The following is a 19,641-nucleotide window of genomic DNA, read 5'->3' on the forward strand; positions in this document are numbered from 1 at the left end:
CGAATTAACCAACGTCATACAGCTCAACCAGCGAAACAACTGCTCTGTTGTTATTGTTGAAGTTCTCATGGAATCTCGCGAGACTTGCGTGTGAACTAATGCCAGCGGAAGTACTTTGCCATCCTCTTTTCCGCCGGCCATAGAGGAGTACACGGCAGGGTAAGATTCGATGCGAGTAATTTCACTTACGAATCTTGAGCCATCCACGTTATTACACCCCATTTTTTATTAAATAAAGCCCCGAGCACCCTTTTAAAACATACCAACCTCACATAAAGACCCGTATTGCAATAGTGTTTACGAAAAATGACTGAATTACGACGCCTATTGCGAACGTCTCTGCTAGCGTTCGGTACTATCCGCATGTTGGCAGTCATTGAACGTACTAATTCCCTTTTACATAAAAAAAGAACGTCCTGCATTCGCCAGTTGTCTAATTAGCCATTTAGTGTGTTTGCATTTACGTTTGATCAATATTGTTTATGGTCTGACCCCCTTAAGCTCTTGGTCTGGTTTGTCTATTATGCTAACTGTTGATAGCTAGCTAAAGCAAGTGCCCTCATAGGCAAGAATCCCGGTGTGACACTTTGAGAACAAACTTATGACGTTCACTTAAAAAGCAACTTGACAGCTAATTAAGTTTTATGGTTAACACTCTTAAGGTCTAGTAGATGTATGTGCTCGCTGCACTTCAGCAAGCATCTCTGTTGACCTTTTCATTAGTATCACAACAAAAAGATGGACAGATTTGAGAATGTGGTATCCTAAAATGTACCTTTCATCTACAGCACCATGAAGCTGAACCCATTTGTCACATCTTCTCGCCGCAAGAATCGCAAGAGGCACTTCAATGCCCCCTCACACATCAGGAGGAAGATTATGTCTTCCCCTTTGTCAAAGGAGCTCCGTCAGAAGTACAACGTGAGGTCTATGCCCATCCGCAAAGATGACGAAGTCCAGGTATTTGCTTGACTGTAGGTTAGAGATGTTAAATGTGAATACTATAAATTAATTCGTTTTTCTTTTGATGCCCCAAAATAGGTTGTTCGTGGACACTACAAAGGCCAGCAGATTGGCAAAGTGGTGCAGGTCTACAGGAAAAAATACGTCATCTACATTGAGCGTGTGCAGAGAGAAAAGGCCAATGGAACCACAGTCCACGTTGGCATTCATCCGAGCAAGGTGAGAACATATTTTGAATGCTTGTTAAAATTGATGTAAGATACATGGAGTTACTTTGTTAGTGCTTTAAGTCAGCGGTTGTAAACTGGTTTGGCTGTGGCACCCACCATCATCCCTCGATGACAAGCGGTGACCAAAATTTTTTCATCTCAAATATTTTATATTTAACTAAAAGAAAATCCCCTTTGAATTTGAGTTATGCAAAATAACAGTGCACCAGCACAAGCCATGTTCATGTTTCAGGACACATACATTTTTATACAGAAACTAAACATTTTTGGCACAAAAAAAAGTGTCTGTAAAAGTTTTCAGAACACAATATATTAATTTAATTAGAGCAATTGGATTTGGATGAGAGGTCTTTGTGAAAATCAATACAGTCCAGTTGCTCTGATTCAACTTGACAGATAAGTGCGGTTCAAAAAGATTTCCCTATACAAATGTAACTTTTCTTTTAACTCATGAGGCCAGCACAACACGTGTAACATTAACATTTTATAGTATCGTGTATTTTAATGTTGTAGTAACAGCCTTTGGAAGCATCTTGTTAATCTTGTTAAACTAAAAGAAAAGTGCATTTCAAGTAGATTTTATTATACAAAATGATCACCGTATTTGTAGGTAAATAGTGTAAAACGCGCTTTGAAGAAGGACATTTACTGCTCCCCTGGTGAGTAAAGAATACTCGCTTATCGCAGTGCTGCACCAGAACTGAGGGGCCTACCGTTGTGAATTAATTTTCAGAAGGCGGTCACAAGACGGCTTCATCCCTTGACAGCTTGATGCTCTTTTTGCCAAAACTTCACCATACAAAATCTATATTTTATAAAAGTTATGTTGTACATACATTTTGCCATGCTCAACTGGCATATACTAACACACGTTGGTCTTCTATGGAAGCAGGTTTCAAATAGCACTCAAGAGCTATGTTGCCACCTTATGGAGTATTAATAGACAATACACATAGAAAATGAGGTAGGTTGGTCGGAACTTCGGAATGTACGTTTCCTGATGAGTATTTCCGAGTTTCGGTTTTATGGATTGTAGGCATAGTTCACTCCGCTCCACTTTCACTAGCTGGCTACCAACTTGTCACAAATAAGTTTCTGTAAAATATTGACCCGCAGGTTTCATTAGATGCACATGCTTGATTGGTCTGAATTTCTTTAAGTAAGAAAATGCCAAAATCTGTGCATTTTTTTGGTTCATTTTTAGGTTTACAGCTTTCTTCCTGCTTCAAATCAATCCCAAGTGTAATTTTAAGGGTTTTCGCATCATATTTTGTTTTCTGTCTTTGGGGAGCAGCTTTTTGCCATCACAAAGCTGTTGATTAGAGCATATTAAGGAGAATATTGTGCTCAAACATCACGTCAACTGTGACAGCTTAATCTGTACAGTCATCCCTGGTTTATCGTGGTTCCAGACCTGACCTCGATTAGCGTATTTTTTCAAAGTAGGATTCAGTAGTAATAAATGGAATGTTTTCATAGTTAGAGCATAGAAAACCTGTTTGATCATTTACAAAAGGTTTTTAACAGTAGTGCCCTGTAGACATGAAATAACACCCCATAGTCGCCTTTATGCTTGTTTTACCTATTATAGTAGACATGATACACAACTCACATGTTAGCACTGGGAAAGTTCCTTGTTGTTGGAGTATCTCGAACATAATATGGATCGATCACATGGCATTAAAAAAAAAGAAAAGACATCAACATTTCACTTGACTGATATACAGGGCAGCCAGTCTGACATGAATTTGGCATACATAGATGTACACTCCGACACTACTGCTAGCTTAGTTTACACTGTCATTGTGCAACTCCTATGCGCAGGATACAGGATTTCTGAAGTGACACGAGACTGTTAAGTAGAAAGTGATGGCAATCTACTGAGCTAACTGGTTAGCCTCCAGTTTATTTATTCTAAACTTAATGGGTCTGAAACTGAGTGTGTAAGAAGGGCAACGTAAGAAGTCAAAAACGTATCACAGTGCACACACTTTCAGCATGCGAATTATAAGTCCACATGATTTATCTCTTACTATAAAACATATAATATCTAACCGGTAAACTTTGAAACTATTCTACTAAATACTTACTGATTAGTATTTCACATCCACAGTTTTTTACAGGAAGTCAAAGTAGTTTATTAAATAATTCACTATTCAATTCAATATAGCAACAGTAAAAAGATAATTACACATAATTCCTCAATAGTTGTGTACATAACCTGGGCACCAGTAATGCGTCGGTCAATATAGCTACATAACATTCATTAGAAGCACAGTTAATGCAGTATGTCCAGTTGGCATTTGTTATCAAACAGACATACAAGAAATAAACATGATTATGCAAAAGACAATGCAAACAAAGGTATTATTAAAAGGTTTCAGCTATGGGCACATTTTCCAGTTACTCATGAAATAATAGTTAAAGAAATTGAAGTGTAGAAAACAAGCATTTTTAGTGGAGTTCAGGATGCGAAGCAAAGCCATCAAACTACTTCATTTTGCATAACTAGCTGCTACAAATTAACTGATTACTTTTGTTGTTATAGGCATCTTACCACCGAGTTAGATTATCTGTAATCAGAATAATAAAGATGAAAGTTGCATCTCCGTGTGTAGTTAGAGATGTCTGTTCACCACTTAATCTTTGCCGTGGGGGAGCAACAGCAAATCAGGAGGGAAGCTTAATGTCAGCTGACTGTCATCAGACATCTATAAAGTGGCGTTTATACGATCGACCCAGACTACCTTCGCGATCGACCGGTAGCTCGTGATTAACGTAATGGGCACCCCTGCGATAGAGTGAGAGTGATGTTCGAGCCACGATGTAACGAGGGACAGCTGTACTGTCAGGCTTATTCACTGAGTCAGTCACACCTGGGTTTGCCAGCAGTTTCAGGTTTTTTATTTTTTTTTAATCCAGTTTAGGGTCACAAGGAAGCTGGAATCTACTTAAACAGAAATAGTGAGAACCAGCGTGGCTGGATAACCATCCACATCTATGGACAATAAAGAATTCATTTAACCTAACATGCTTTTGTATGGTGCACATTAGAAACATACCAACTCACACGAGTGGGGATTACAACCACACACGACATGCTTTGAGGCAGTTGGGCTTAACCTATTCAGATCAGCTCTGAGTCAACGATGATCTTTGTTTCTGTTTTTAATTCAAAGCAAGGTTGCGGTTGTGCGCAACTATGTTTTTAACTACACTGTCAATATAGGGGACTTGACTATTAAGCTTAAGGGCAAAGACCATGTTGCATCTTTTCAGCAACACTTGGGTACTATTTACAGGAAAGCAAGACTTTTTCTTGTCATGGTGTCATTCACCTATCAGAGATTCAAATCCAAAACTGATTACTGGAATTAAGTGCACCTGAATATGAGCCGCACCCACTCAATTTAAAGAGGAAAGAAAAGATTTATATATACAGTATATAGGCCACGCCTGTCTTAAGTCGCATTTGTCCGCATCGTGACAGGATATTTAGTACACAAAGATGTTACACAGAAAAGTCGTCGTCATCACCATCTTCGTCGTCCTCCTTCTGCGCTAAAACCATTAAAAGTGTCATCTCCAGTGTCGGAACCGAACAGCAGCACAATTCCCTCACCATACAACCTGCCAGTCTCTCTCCCTCTTGTTGTCGCGTGAGAAAAAAGTAGCGGCTTTATACATCGGCGCATTATTATGATGCTCTTGTAGATCATTGAGAATATAGTGCTCACCAGATGAGTCAAGCATTTCCTATGAAAAGACTGTGATAAAAACATGTGTCCAATATGTAAATTGTGTATTGTCAGACTAATTACTGTACATACGTGCAGTCTTCTCCCACATTTCAGATGGAATTGATAGAAAGCTGACTGTGCCCAGAAGCATGCAGTTGAAATGCTGTTCATGTCATGATTTTATTATAAAGATTTTTTTTATTTATTATGATGCTCTTTGTCATGTCTATGCATTCTAGGTAGCTTTCTGCTTGAATCTTATCAGAGTGAACACACTGTTCATGACAGTAGAGCAGTGATCAGTCTTTCTGTTCCAGCAGTTTGGTGCCTTGCCCAACAGTGGCTCAGCTCTCTAAATTTCAAAAAACCCCAAATCAGGCTATCTTGTTCTCTTTTCTTGTAGGTGGTAATCACCAGGCTAAAGCTGGACAAGGACCGCAAGAAGATCCTGGAGCGCAAGGCCAAATCTCGTGCTGATGGAAAGGAGAAAGGCAAATACAAGGAGGAGACCATTGAGAAGATGCAGGAGTAAACATCTTTTGCTATCAATAAATTGTATAAAAGAATTTGGCAATCATGTTTTGTTTTTTGATAGGATTAGAAGTGGGCCAAGTTTTGCAAGGCAGTCTGCACATATTCACACACCGTACTTGTATGTTAGTACTACGGAGATTGATGCTGGTATTTAAAAACCTCCAAAAACTGATTGAGCTGTCCAGTTCCATTTAAACCGACTTGAAAATGCACATCTGCAACTCATCCAGATTACGGTTATAGTTTTACATAAATTACAAACAAAAGAAAAGGGGTTTGCCAAGTAATTTGTAGTTCAGTTATGCTGATTACACGATGGGAAACACTTCGAACACTGCTGTATAAAATACATGCAAACAGAAGTCAGGGTAAGGGGGAATGCAAAATAAATTGAAATTGCTTTGACCTGCTGTGCTGTAGGAGATCATGTCCATTTACAACTCCATTACTGGAGAAACGGGTAAGGATATGTTTCACAGAAAATCATGGGCACAATAAATTATAATTGTCGAAACCTAAGTTGTACAAGTGAACTTAAAAAGTAGTTTTCCCTCAAAATTTGCTCCCTGATAAAATACTAAAAAAAAAAACTAAAAATGACTACTGCCTCCTCGCGGTGTGCTAACATGTAGGAATGCTGCTGAAAATTAATGGCTGAGCTATTGAACACATTTGGATGTACAGTACTATTTTTTTTAAACGTGGCACTGGAAAGTTCACATATACAAAAGTATTTAAGGCATTCGAGTTTTTACAAGGAAGACGTGCTTTTTAAAGCGTACCACGGTTGTAAAGCAGTGATGAGCATGCGCACACGACAGTTAACTTCCTTTTCCGGCTACCTTGTGACGGTGTCACGTGACACGTTCTACCGCCTACGAAGTCTACTGTCGAAGTTGTAAGAAGTTTTACCTGCGAGATATTGTGGTATATATTTGCTTTTAAACTCACTACTGCCATGGCAGAACTAAGTTTTGTGATTTCCATGTCCGTCATGACCTTATTTTGGGGCATTGTTGGAGGCGTGGTGCCCTGGTTTATCCCCAAAGGACCAAACAGAGGGTGAGTATGTTAGCGAGGTTAGCTGACTACTCTTTTCAAATATTATTACCTGTGTGTGTGTGTGTGTGTGTGTGTGTGTGTGTGTGTGTGTGTGTGTGTGTGTGTGTGTGTGTGTGTCATATGATAACATGTGTAAAATATTTGGAAGTTTGTTTTGTATCGAATCAGCATTACTCGAGTCTTGTCTAAACTGGTAACTTACTACTTCTTACTACTTCTAGCGAAAGTTGGTGTTAGCTAGCCGAAACTAATAGGTCAATATCTTCCTTTCTATTTGTTATGACTAGTTTTAAGAGTCGCCATTTAAACGTCATACTTCCTTCAAGAATACCTATGTGTGGGGGAAAAAACGATGGAACTTCCTTTTCTGCAATGCTTAAAAAAACCACTATTGTCTGAATGTGCCGCATAACCTCATTTAATTTCTTCTGTTTAAACAGAGTTATTATCACAATGCTGGTGTTAACTGCTGTTTGCTGCTACTTGTTGTAAGTATTATTGTTAGGTTTACTGAATTTTGCATGTACTGCACTGTTGAGTGTCATCAATTGAGTTTGGAACACTGCGCTAACACTATTATTATAAACATGTATTGTACAACATAACGTGTGTTGAATCAGAATGTTGGGATCATAAAGAGACAGCTCAGAATAACTGCCACGTAATTTAATTCGAGTTTGTTTTAAGAAGAATACAAAAAGTGTGCCAAACTAAATAATTTACAATGATGCTGTTTCCAGTTTCCAGCTGGGGTCTTTTTACATGTAAAATGGACACAAGGGGGCAGCAAAGAGGCTTAGCAGTTTTCCCCACCATTATTATTATTGCGCGCCACATGATCTTCAGATATGATCTTCATACATCAATTCTGTCCTATCAGCTGGTTGATTGCCATTCTGGCTCAGCTGAACCCACTGTTTGGACCGTCATTGTCCACTGATGCCATCTGGTATTTGAACTATCACTGGCCTTAATGATCCAATGCAGACAACTCTCCTGCAGGTAAGACTCATGTTCAATGGTTAGCCAATGTTTTGTGTGTTGTATTTCTGATGAACTGCCTACATCTTGCACTGACATCTGCCCATTGTCATTTCTCTCATCACAGATGCTGCTGCAACACCGTGGAGCGTTTTCGCTTAACTTCCAGCCACGGTCCACATTTTGAAATCGCCTTAATGTCACTTCCTTGTGTGCTAACAGAGTGTCTTTCACACTTGTGCCTTGTACAGAATACCAAAAGGACTATCTTAATTGCTTCCGGATGAGTGTGCTATAATACAAAAACAAAACAAAAATAACTTTAAGTGTTTAGTTTATGTGTAGTATTGTTAAGTGCTGCTGTTTATATAAATTAGCTTGTCATTAAATATATGCTGTGCCTCATGCTGGTTGTTTGTGTTTTTATGTATGTATGTTTGTTACTTTAATCAAAACTCCATTTCTGCAGGCGCCCATTTTTATATTCATACGCACAATTAGTCAGATGGTGACTTCTTGTTGTACCTTATTACTTTCTATTGGCACCCGTTTTCATTTCGTTTTCAAATTGCTGAAATCATAAACTTTGCTGTACTTTTACCTTCATTTACTTTAACAATTTAAATGGTAAATAACTGCTTTGCGGTTAAAATACTTGCATTGTGACGAAAGCAGTCTTGAATTCTCGTTCGAAAAATGTCAGGACGGAAAGAGGAAGTAGAAATGTCCTTCTGACTTGCCGTACTGGGAACTGTATACCAGGGACACTAGAATTGAACTGGACTTAAGTCGCAAATGGATGGAACAGAGAAAGTCCGCCGTGATGGCGAGAAAGAGAGGTGGGCGGTGCTAGGCGGCCAACTGTACAATGTATTCACTAGCACTGGGTTGGGTATGAAATACAATCATATGCTGTGCGTACACTTTGATGAACTCGAGCAGCAGCAAGAAACTTTTTCCTTCTTTATTTGACTTTTTCCTTCCTTACATTGTTACCAACGCTGAACAATCATCATACAAAACAGTAATACTTATATGGATGATTAACTGGAAGTATTTATACAATGTAGTATTTATTTCGGTAATGGCATTGTTAATGCATTTGATAGACTATAGCCTAAATCATCATCATCATCACTGACATCATCACTGATTGTCATAAATTCACCTTTAAGCTACATCTTATGGGAGTCCCACACAATATACACTTTGTGAATCTTGTCCACTGACCTGTTTATTTACAACAACTAGTGTTATAAATCTACAACGTTTTTATCACACATACCTGCCTTTTTTGGGGGGAACTTGAAAAATGACAAATCTGGTCTTTTGTACCGTTTATTAGAACAATTAAAGGCTGAGTAGTGTGCCGAGGACATGTTTACAATGCAGTGTTTGTGGATTCAGCTCACCATCATGGCGGCCAAACCCGCGCAGTGGATACTACGGAAGTGGATTTGTAGTTCAAAGTCTTATTCAATTCTAGTGTCTTTGCTGTATACGTTGACAACATGGCGTCCACTGACGTTCACGTCCGAATATGTGAACAAGAAATATTAAAGTATGACTTAGAAGTCAAAGCTCTCGTCCAGGTGCGAATGTTGATTTGGTAAGACTAATTGGGACTGCGTCAGTATTCGGTGGTATTTGACTTTATCGTTTCAAGAAAACATCTTTTTAAAGCAACTTTTTTAGAAGTTGATACAATGACAACTACCGAATATGCTTTTTATGTAGATAAAAATGAAACGTGGGATTTGTCTTAAAGGGTATTAAATATGTCGACAAAGTAGATTTAAGTTTGTTCACGTTCACGTTTGCGTTTTACTTTGCCAAAATTGCATTAGATGCTATTTTAAGAGCTTTTACACATTTTTCTGAAGAATATATTAGGTATCAAAGTGTGGTTTAATGTGTTTTAATTACTAATGTTTTATTTTTGTGTGTTTATTTGTATATTGTACATTTGTATATTGTATATTTGTGTACATATATACATATATGTGTGTGTATAATATTGAATCTACGTATATATGATGGAATACTTTTTCAAACAGCTTTTATCCAGCATTAATGCTATAGACATGAGTGCAGCATGTCAGCACATCATATTGCTGTATATCATGATGTCCATGTCCTCCCAGGATATCACTGAGTGCAGAGGTCCTCAGAGCAAGCTGACTGAATTGAACGCTGATGTGAAAAAGAGTTTGCACAATCTACGATTACGTATACAAGTAAGAAATACTAAGCATATGTGTTAAACATGCACACATCGGATAATATAAAAATAATGTTTCAGGATTTAGAGCAGATGGCGATGGAGCAAGACAAAGAAACAGACAAGCTGGCCTTGATCAGCCAAGTAGAGGGACACAGGAAACAGATGCTGAGGTGAGTTTTTTTTTTTTGTTTTGTTTTATGTGCAAACTTGCAAATAAGTATGTTCTGAAACGGTTTGTGTATGTTTGTGGCAGCAACCAGACTGCTTGGAGGAAGTCCAACCTGGCCAGCAAATTGTCAATCGACAATATGGAGAAGCAGGCGCTTCTTAATGGAGGTGATGGTGGCGCTAGACAGAGGTGAGAGGACAGCGTGTCCAACTGCTTAAACTGTCTCTTTCAGGAGATCATAGTCGGGTTTCAGCTCTCCCCAAATAACAAAAGCTTAGGCAGCGGAACCTCCAAGGTTTGTTCTACTTTCAAAACAACCTTTCCCATAGGAATTGACGCAGTAATCATTTCCAGAGTCAAACTGTTGCCATCAAAACGTTGATTGCTGAACAGGTGTCGGTTTCATAAGTCAGGCATTTTAACATGCTTCTACGTTAACATACTACTGTACCCGCTTTTTGTGGGGGTTACGTTCTGTGACCACCAGTGAATGGTGAAAATCCGCAATTAATTAAGACGCCCATAAAAATGACTTTTTTGAACACATGGCTTGCTACCCAACCCCCGCCAAGCCTCTGATTTTGAATCAACATTTACAAAAAGAGTGATTTTTTAATTAGAGTGTGCTCCAGAACTCTCCCATTCTCTCTTCAATATATCTCACACACTTATTAAACACATATTTGAAATGTTTAGATAATCACAACTAATGATTGATAATGTAAGATCGATGAGCAGATGGAATCGGAGTCAAAGTGTAGAAGTTATATACAAGTTTAACTTTTGCGTCTCACAGCAACTACGGTGCATTGAAGGACCGATGAACAAAGCGCAAAATCTCAACTCGGGATACGCCGATGGGTGGAACGCACTTTGTCCCGTATTGTCGCGAGAATCAAGTTTGTAAAACCTCAATGGTTTCTGTTTGCACAGGCTATGCCAATCGATGCCTGTGTGTTTGATCACCCCCTTGGCAAACCTATTGGTGTTCGACTTCTCTTGTATCTTTCTTTACACGCTTTGCCTAGCTGGTCACGGCCACCGCTAACTAGCTAGGTAGCTAGCTAGAATTATCTGCCTAGCTTCTTGTCTTCGGACTCCAAATGTGACCTTTAAACACAGTGACATTTTGTTTTTAAAACAAACAAACAATGCGGGTTGGAGCTCATTTTTGTCCCACGGGGACGTCCATCAGGTATGTACTACCTTTTTCAATTGTCCATTGTTGTCATACTCTATGTCTTGTCCTCCAAACACTATTTGTGTGTTGTTGTTTCATAAACCTTACCTATTTGCCAGGGGCCCTTGGAATTGTCTAATGGCGACCTTGGCCAATAGCCCTCATCAAAAATAAATTGACAAATGTACAGATAATCCATGTGATCAGTGTCGGAATCGGTAGCATAAAACCCTGATCAGAGCATCCCTAATCTCAACACTTGAAAACATGAAACAAAGATATTAGCATGTACAAATTTTGGGCTTTTTTAAACAGAGGTACATATATGCTGTACATTTGACCTGTATTATCACGTATTTATAAATTATTACCGATTTAGTGTGAATGAGATGTTTTCTGCGGGGAGAAAAGCCTATTTTGGATTGGATTGGATTATTTTTTATTTTTTACAAAAATCAGCAGATTTGTGAGGCTTGAAATGCTGAATCACGTCTGTGCAGGGATCCACCATTTTGAAATGCTGTACAAGAAGACTTACAAATGGAAAATTATATACTCACCCTTAACTTGTGAGTGATGCGCGGCAAATGTTTGACATGGTGGCAAGCATGTAAAGGAAAATCACTGCCTGGGAGCAGAGTCTCTTTACAGTGTGCATTCGGTTCGCCTTTACTCTTGAAGTTTCGTTTTAGATATATTGAGTAGCTTGGGTGTTCAGCTTTCCTGTTGCGTTATTTTTCGGTTGTATAGTTATCATCACCCATTTCCTCCCCGCCATCACTGGTACCCTTCTCTGGTGGTATGACTGCAAAAAAAAAAAATACAGACTTGTTAGTACTGTATTATCAGTTTTGGTTGAATTCTAATTTGGGAGATGCTATTGTTAGTAATAGAAGTAGTAGTCTGTATAGGAAATGTTTCATGGTCAAATGGACTTATATTTTGATTTTCTTATTGTATTTATGCAGGAAGACAACCAAAGAGGGCCTGGCTGAGACGTCCAGTAACATTACAAAGAACTTGATGAACATCAGTCGAATGATGGCCCAGCAGGTTAACCAGAGCGAGGAGACGATGACAACACTAGGTTTGAACAATGCTTTCTGTTTTTAATTCATTGTAGCATATAGTCTGTTCTAATTTTAAAGTTATTTGAATATTTTTTTGGTACATAGCATTTAGGATAATGTCCTCATTTGGTTGTAGGGACCTCATCCAGAACCATCCATGAGACCAATGACGAATTTAAGACCATGACGGGGACCATTCAGCTGGGGAGGAAACTTATCACCAAGTACAACCGCAGGGAGCTCACTGATAAACTGCTCATCTTTCTTGCACTGGCCCTCTTCCTCGCCACAGTTCTCTACATCCTGAAGAAGAGAATCTTCCCTTTTTTTTGAGGAGCACAAGCACTACTTTCTCAAGTGAGCTGAAATGATTTCAAACATGCTGCATGTTGTGTTTAATGACATGTTAAGTCAAACTCAAATAATACACTATGATGCATTTTTCTAAAATATATCCACTTTCTGTTTTAAATGCAAGAAAAAAAACTGTAATAAAAACAAAAACGCATATTTTACATTGATGATGTAAACATTCATACATCTCATGGCTGTTGCAATTGGGCCAAAGTTAAATTCCTGGTGTAGGATTTTTTTGCAATTAATAACCTGATATGTGTGACAGTGACATTGTTGCTGTCAGAAATTACAGATAGTCTAGTATCGCTTATTCCAATGGGACAGCCTGTTATCAAATATGTGCAGATTAATACAATTAATTCACTAATGCAAATACCGTGGAACGTCTAAAGTCAAACTTTGTTGAAACAAAATGTATATATATTACCTTTAATGTACAATAAACACAAATATAATACATAATCCTAAAATATATAGTGCATTATATATTTATATATATACATATACACACAGTATATGTGCATACTTACATACATACATACACTGTATACAACTTTACTTTTATATTACTAGTTACTGGTATTTGAAAATTTTATTTTTGGATATTCTTTAGATTATAATGTATTACACTACTTCTTACTATGTGTTACTTTTGATTTACTGCTGCGTGTGACTCTAACACACCGATGCCTCTAACAAGACAACAATGCCAGAACATTATTTGTCGGATTTCTTTTTTTTTAGATTTAATTAAAAAGGCAGTTGCTCAAGAAAATTCATGGCCTGTTAATATTATTAAAATGTAACTTCCTACAACAATCTACCTTCAATTTGATCACGTGTAACACCGTTTAATTAGGCTGGTCCTTCGTTGCTTGCTCCAGTCTTACAAGACTTTAGGTTCCACTGTATATTGCTTACGTATTTTAAAGTAATCAAAATATCCATCGTTTTTAACCTACATTACACTAACTAGATTTCAAACAAACAGTTTTGAAGCATTCAGAAAGGATTGCGCCTCACTATGCACCTGTTAATCACGTTGCTTCCAAGCTACGTGCATGCTTGGCTGTACAGCCACGAGCACATACATGGCCGAGACAGAACAGCACACATCTCTGTCTTTCTTCAGATAAGACCCGGAAAGGCAAACTATCCTGCCCGTTTTTCCCCTCTCCAATGTGGGTATAGGGTGAGGGGAGGGGGATATTTTTGGTCTGTGTGGATTTGTTATCTGACGTTGCCTTTTCAGCACCTCATAGCAGAGCGTGTCCAGAGGAGCTGCGTGACCTCGCTATACAGCTTCACATTGCCATCATTTTAATAAATAATACTCGGATTAATAAATGACCAATTGATGATTGAAATGTGGCGTTAATAAATGAGGGAGAGGCACTGTGCATTATTCACATACAGTATATCACAAAAGTGGGTACACGTCTCACATTTCAATAACTTTTAATTATATCTTCTCAAGGCACAATACTATAGAGATGAAACTTGGATAGAACTTTGACTGGTGAAAGTACTGTACAGCTTTTATAGCAGTATATACTGTATTTACCGTCTTCTGAAAATAAGTCAAATTACAGCGATTATTGTCTAAATAGCTGGCAACACAAATGAGTACTCAATATGTCCAAATTGTGTCCAAAGTGTCAATATTGTTATCGAGCCCTGCCTTAATCCTCTTGGGCATGGATGTTTGGCACCTTGCTCGCCACCACATTCCTTCTGCTTGAAGCTGCCCCACAGGTGCTCAGTTGGGTTCAGGTCTGGCTGCTTCATCATCTTCACCTTTCTCAGCAAGACACTTGTCATCATGAAGGTGTGGTTGGTCTCCTCATGTTGGGAAACTACCATGTAGCCCAGAATTTACTTCAGAATGTTGCTGTGCATGTTGAAACTCAACTTTCCCTCAATGAACGGCAGTTCCTCCGGCAGCACTCATGCAGCCCCAGATCATGACTCGACAACCAGCGGCACTGTATAGGATGTTAAAGTTAGGCCAATCAGGGTCCCCAACAAATTGGAGATGAGGTGGCAACTGTCCGGATGGGGCCCCGAATTCCTAGTAGCGTCCCTTGTGACAACCACATCGACTGTAGGCAAGACACAATTATATTGCTACTCACTTGTGTTGCCATCTGTTTAGATAGTAATGTCTTGTGCGGTGAGTCATTTTCAGTGGACAGTAACTCTACACTAAGATGTACACCGACTATACTGTAAGTATAACCCATCTCATACTGTAGTATTGTCCGTTGAGAAGAAATGGCTGCTGAATTGTGAGGGTGCACTTTTGTGAGATACTCTATGTAAAGTGCATCATGTTTCTTCAAGTGTGTACTAGTTATCTCGAACATAAATTTATTTTTTGCTTTGAGTACCGTGATAGTGTCATTAAGTGCAGGCAGATAAGTCTGAGGATGTAAACATTTCTTAAACGAGCACAGCTTGATTTAATGTATTTTCAAGTTGCATATTTATAATATGTTCTAATGCACTAGAAGTACTGTTCCGAATAAATGGGTATACGTATAAGTTTTATTGTGTAAAATTGTACAAACTAAACTTACTTTTAACATCTGATTGCAAATAAACTTAACTTGGCAAGTTGAATTGGCTTACAGTCAATATTTACAAGATTATTTTGTAAAATTGATCTAACTGCGCTTTTAAAGGTGTGTAAGGTAGTAAAAGTATTTGCACTGTAAATGGAAACCTTAGAAGGTCAAGGTCATTTGGTGTACAGCCATGTTTGTGCTGCTGTCTGCCATTAAACAAGTTTAGTGGGTGTACATTAAGCAGACAGCAGGTTGTAAAATATGTAAACTACTAAGCACCTTTTAACCTTATTGAAGCACTTTGAAGGAAGCCTCATAATAGCCACTTGAACATTTTAACCAGACACAAACCATATGAGAGCTGGACAGATCCCAACACACTTCTTAGTTACAAAGCTGTTTTGAGGATGATATAATAATACTTTTGGTATACATAATTTGACAATTCACATTTATAAAAGAACCTGTGCTCTTTATTTAGTTTTTTTGACGCTGATGTCACAAAAATCTATTTCGATATAAGGACAAAACTAGCACTGGACAAAAACTATATCAAAATTGTTAAATATTCAAACAAAAAGACTGATGCATGCATGCTCTGAGGGTGGTCTACCAAGTCCTAATTCCATGTAGCGAGGAGCTGGCGTTGGAGGAAGGGAAGGTGGGCTGCCCGTTGTTTAGATCCCCCACACCAAAGTTCATGTAGTTTCCATTATTGGATGTCGATGTTTGCATTGTGGCTGTGGGATAATTACACGCATAGTTTGCGCTGCAGGCTGTGTTGGTATAGCCGCTAAAGGGCGGATAGTTGTTATAAGTGAAATGGTTGACATGGGCCATACAATAGGGCGGGTTGCAGGTGCTTGTGTCAGCCGACATGCAAGGCTTGCCGTCCCGCACCAGCACCGGCACCGACACCCTCCTGGGCTGTGGAAGGGACACCATCTCCAGGCTCTGGTCCTGCCTCTGTCGCTTGCACTTGTACCTTCTGTTTTGGAACCAGATCTTCACCTGGGTCGGGGTGAGTTTAAGGAGCCCGGCTAGGTGGTCTCTCTCCGGGGCTGACAGGTATCGCTGCTGCTTGAAGCGGCGCTCCAGCTCGTACACCTGTGCCTGGGAGAAGAGGATCCGCGGCTTCCGGCGTCTTCGGGCCTTCGGTCGGTTCGGATCGTCCGGCTTGTTGCTTTCTAGTGGCAGGCCCGAATGACTCAATTCTTCTGAAAAGACGAAAAAAGTAAGCTATTTTTTCTACTATATTCATTTGTCTTTTGTTTTTTATGTGATTTGATTGTGTTGTGTTGTTCTCTATATTATAATTTGTGTAATGTATGTATGTTATTGTGGGACATCTGAATGGGTTTATATTGAACTAATACAATTAACAAAAAATCACAACAAACATCTTTGTGTTTTCTAAATTGCTATTCACAAAAATATACGAAATAAGTGTGCTTCAAAAAATTGCAGGTTAAAAGGGTGTTTTTAAAAATATATATTTGATCTTTTTGTGTTTAAATAATGCTGTAAAGTTATACAAATATACGAAAGAGCTTTATTACCACTAAAATGTATTTGAATGTATTTGGGCCTGGAAAATATTACACTTACTATATACATATATAATAAGGCTAATAAGACCTGTTTAGAAATGGTATAGGCCTACTGCATTTCTTTAACAAGTGCACCTTTCAACCCTGCACCGTTACGTTTTTGCTTTGATTGCACAATACGGATGCACAAGTGTACATACTGTACGCGTATACTACATTTGATTTTTGTATACATACTGAACATAAGAAGCTGTGTAGATTTTGAATTTTATTATATTTTCTTTACTTTTTTTCCTGTTCTTTTTCTACGTTAAACAATTTTATTCTTATTTTAATCTACAGTGCAAATGTGGCCACTGTAGCAAAATAATTTGCTAAAATAACTATGTAAATATTGCTGAATACATTTTGATTAATAGAATATCTATCTCAGTCCAAGAATTGGTTATATGATACATTTTTGCAGGTTTAAACCGCATTTAAATGGATGTATTATAGGCTACACTGTATGTTGTTTTCAATTTGTTGCACACCGTATTTAAACGCACCTTTTGCATGACTCTCCTCCAACATGTGTGATGCTCCCTCCTTCATAGCGTTCATCTCCAGGGGTTTCCCATAAATGGCATGAGCAAAGCTTCCACATTTGGGGTCCTGGTGGAGGTCCTCATCAAACAGCGGGACGACCGTCGACGCGTCCCGCAGAGGCTCCTGCTTGAGGCGGCCCAGCATGCAGGAGGAGGTGCAGGGCACATGAGTGCAGCAATCCATGCGAGAAGACTGCAGGTCCAGTGAAGACATGAGGTCATGACTGTTCTCCAGGTTTAATATGTCCTTTACAGAGAAGGGAGTGGATGTGCTGGGGCTTGGAAACATTGCCAACAACTGTTAAACTGACATGTGGAGGTCACAAAAAGACAAGGGCTTCCTCTCCTCCCTGGCGATGTTTATAGATGTAAGTATTACCTTGGTATGCCACACACTGGTCCTCTGTGAGGTCTTCACTCGTTTGCAACCTCTCTCTCCCCTGCACCATGACGCGTGGAGGGGGTGGGCACGAATGGGCTAGTGGAACCTTCATTCTGTGGTCCCTCTGGTATACTTCATACTCACATGACTGACACAAGTTGGGCCCCTGTTGTCATCCGCTGCCAAGGAACTGAAACTAAATACACTCTACGTCCACACCACAACATTACGCACACCTGCACAATCTAATGATTGTAAAGATAATAATGCTCACTTTTGTTTGACACTGCCATAGGTATTTATTTACCGATATTTATATTATTGTGGCTGTCATGAATGTATAATATTAGTAGTTCCCATTTATTGTTGCACAAAAGTTTGCATGTAAATCATCACGAGTGACACACTTCACCAGTGTGCATCAGTCAGGGAAGTATTACAGGCTTCGTTTATAATAGCCTATTTGCTCCTTTATGAAGCTCACAGTACCTGTTTCACAGTTTTATTGCACTTCAAACTACAATTATTATTACTGTATAGATGCACTGATTTAATTGCAGTGCACAACCGTGCTTTTTAGGAACCTTTTCAAATTAATTTTCGTCTAGATAATAAACGAATTTTAGTAGCTTATTCTTTAGGCTATCATGAGTATTTAATAATAGGCCTTTATTGCGGGCTGCATATGTGTGCATAGGCCTAATGTGCAGAAGCTACAGTACATTATACTTACTAAATTGCTTTATTTTGCTTTTTTAATGTGCATATGTCTTTTTTTAAATATATTTTATTAAAATGTAATACAATAATTAAAAAATAATCATAATACAATTATTGAATTAGTTAACATCTTTTTATTCCTCCCCACAATAGCTGGGAGACACCACTACAGTTTAGGTGGCCAAATATTGTTCCTTTTGCCAATAAAGGGCAACAGAACACTGGAATTACCAAATATAATATTGTTGGCACGATAGTCGCAAATGCATTAATTAATCTTATAATGTGCTTTATGGAACAGAGTGCAAAGATATGTGCCATAGTCTTTTATACAACTCCATAATGCAATGGCTTGCACAATAATACAAATAGTAACACATTAATTATTCTATATTAATTATTTGCTCTTGAATAGCATTGGATTATGCAGGTGTACCATATTGTCTTGAAAACTCCTCAGCAAGAATCCGTTTTTGTGTTAATGAGACAAATGGCGGTTTGCGTGCAGGTTGCACACTCGGGATGTCAGCTTGTCCCTCATCGTGGACGAGGAAACTAAGCAGACGAAATGTTTTGAACACGGAACCTGAAACCAGGAGCGACACACTCTGCTGTCTGCCTCCGAGAGATTCTGGAGCCACTGTCGCTCTTATCTGGACGTGATAACAGACGACAACAAACCTGGACACACACAAACACACACACAAGACACACACCCACCCACGCTGCCGGCCCAGTTATCCCATACGTGACACTCAAAACTTGCACAGCCAATCAGCCCCAATGTATTCTACCAAGCACTGCGCGCACTGGCGCGTAAATGCTGTGTGTCGGTGTCTGTGTCCAAACTTGCTGTTAGTTAATGCGTGTGGAGACTCTCCCAGGAGACAGACAGTATTATCGTTTGTTTTATCTGCAGCAGTTTAGCACAGCCACAGGCTAAATGGGTCCCCCACTCTCCCAGCCTGGATGGTGTTTATAGTTGTAAAGACTATTTGTGCGCCTCCGCAGCTGATGGATGGGTTGCTGCAGTCCTTTTAATCCTTCTAATAATTGCTGGAATATAACACTCAGCCCAAAACCAAATGTCGTGCAAGCTTGTCCACATTTGCGTGTCATCAAAAGAGGTTTGCATCCTTTCTGGTTGTCAGATGAAGCATTTAGTCGTGATTTGGGTCGTAAACTTTGTTGTGTCAACTGTAAATTGAACGTGACGCGTCTGGCATGTGTTCCATATCCTCTAATGCTTCGTCCCCTTTGACCTGTCTTTCTGCAGCACATCCCCAGCCCAGATAAAGATGCAGATAAGCTTGCTTAAAAACTTC

General features: G+C 39.0%; 4 protein-coding genes across 4 annotated transcripts; 3 read left to right on the forward strand and 1 right to left on the reverse strand.

Annotated features, from left to right (window-relative positions):
• Window positions 1–72: 72 nt before the first annotated feature.
• rpl26 (ribosomal protein L26) lies at window positions 73–5,499 on the forward strand. The gene is made up of 4 exons (XM_054791895.1): window positions 73–159; window positions 789–960; window positions 1,042–1,182; window positions 5,337–5,499. The coding sequence occupies exons 2-4, from the start codon at window positions 793–795 to the stop codon at window positions 5,463–5,465; spliced, it is 438 nt and encodes a 145-aa protein (XP_054647870.1). The 5' UTR covers window positions 73–159; window positions 789–792; the 3' UTR covers window positions 5,466–5,499.
• An 811-nt stretch (window positions 5,500–6,310) lies between these two features.
• Window positions 6,311–7,783, forward strand: atp6v0e1 (ATPase H+ transporting V0 subunit e1). The gene is made up of 4 exons (XM_054792913.1): window positions 6,311–6,529; window positions 6,970–7,017; window positions 7,410–7,531; window positions 7,638–7,783. Exons 1-3 carry the CDS (start codon window positions 6,426–6,428, stop codon window positions 7,501–7,503), a joined length of 246 nt encoding a protein of 81 aa, XP_054648888.1. The 5' UTR covers window positions 6,311–6,425; the 3' UTR covers window positions 7,504–7,531; window positions 7,638–7,783.
• Window positions 7,784–8,071: 288 nt separating this feature from the next.
• bnip1a (BCL2 interacting protein 1a) lies at window positions 8,072–15,095 on the forward strand. Its single transcript, XM_054792912.1, has 6 exons — window positions 8,072–9,102; window positions 9,655–9,747; window positions 9,813–9,904; window positions 9,988–10,092; window positions 12,052–12,170; window positions 12,290–15,095. The coding sequence occupies exons 1-6, from the start codon at window positions 9,022–9,024 to the stop codon at window positions 12,484–12,486; spliced, it is 687 nt and encodes a 228-aa protein (XP_054648887.1). The 5' UTR covers window positions 8,072–9,021; the 3' UTR covers window positions 12,487–15,095.
• Window positions 15,096–15,605: 510 nt separating this feature from the next.
• nkx2.5 (NK2 homeobox 5) lies at window positions 15,606–17,569 on the reverse strand. The gene is made up of 2 exons (XM_054792377.1): window positions 17,176–17,569; window positions 15,606–16,294 (listed from the first exon to the last, which is right to left on the reverse strand). Exons 1-2 carry the CDS (start codon window positions 17,501–17,503, stop codon window positions 15,687–15,689), a joined length of 936 nt encoding a protein of 311 aa, XP_054648352.1. The 5' UTR covers window positions 17,504–17,569; the 3' UTR covers window positions 15,606–15,686.
• Window positions 17,570–19,641: the final 2,072 nt, after the last annotated feature.

This window comes from Dunckerocampus dactyliophorus, chromosome 11 (genome assembly GCF_027744805.1).
Source record: "Dunckerocampus dactyliophorus isolate RoL2022-P2 chromosome 11, RoL_Ddac_1.1, whole genome shotgun sequence".
In the NCBI taxonomy this organism is placed as follows: domain Eukaryota; kingdom Metazoa; phylum Chordata; class Actinopteri; order Syngnathiformes; family Syngnathidae; genus Dunckerocampus; species Dunckerocampus dactyliophorus.

Coding starts and splice junctions, on each gene's coding strand:
- rpl26 (XM_054791895.1), top strand. CDS start 793: ATGAAGCTGAACCCATTTGTCACATCTTCTCGCCGCAAGAATCGCAAG. Junction 961..1,041: donor GCAAAGATGACGAAGTCCAG/GTATTTGCTTGA, acceptor GCCCCAAAATAG/GTTGTTCGTGGACACTACAA. Junction 1,183..5,336: donor TTGGCATTCATCCGAGCAAG/GTGAGAACATAT, acceptor CTTTTCTTGTAG/GTGGTAATCACCAGGCTAAA.
- atp6v0e1 (XM_054792913.1), top strand. CDS start 6,426: ATGGCAGAACTAAGTTTTGTGATTTCCATGTCCGTCATGACCTTATTT. Junction 6,530..6,969: donor CCCAAAGGACCAAACAGAGG/GTGAGTATGTTA, acceptor CTGTTTAAACAG/AGTTATTATCACAATGCTGG. Junction 7,018..7,409: donor GCTGTTTGCTGCTACTTGTT/GTAAGTATTATT, acceptor CTGTCCTATCAG/CTGGTTGATTGCCATTCTGG.
- bnip1a (XM_054792912.1), top strand. CDS start 9,022: ATGGCGTCCACTGACGTTCACGTCCGAATATGTGAACAAGAAATATTA. Junction 9,905..9,987: donor CACAGGAAACAGATGCTGAG/GTGAGTTTTTTT, acceptor TGTTTGTGGCAG/CAACCAGACTGCTTGGAGGA. Junction 10,093..12,051: donor GATGGTGGCGCTAGACAGAG/GTGAGAGGACAG, acceptor GTATTTATGCAG/GAAGACAACCAAAGAGGGCC.
- nkx2.5 (XM_054792377.1), bottom strand. CDS start 17,503: ATGTTTCCAAGCCCCAGCACATCCACTCCCTTCTCTGTAAAGGACATA. Junction 16,295..17,175: donor GGAGGAGAGTCATGCAAAAG/GTGCGTTTAAAT, acceptor TCGTCTTTTCAG/AAGAATTGAGTCATTCGGGC.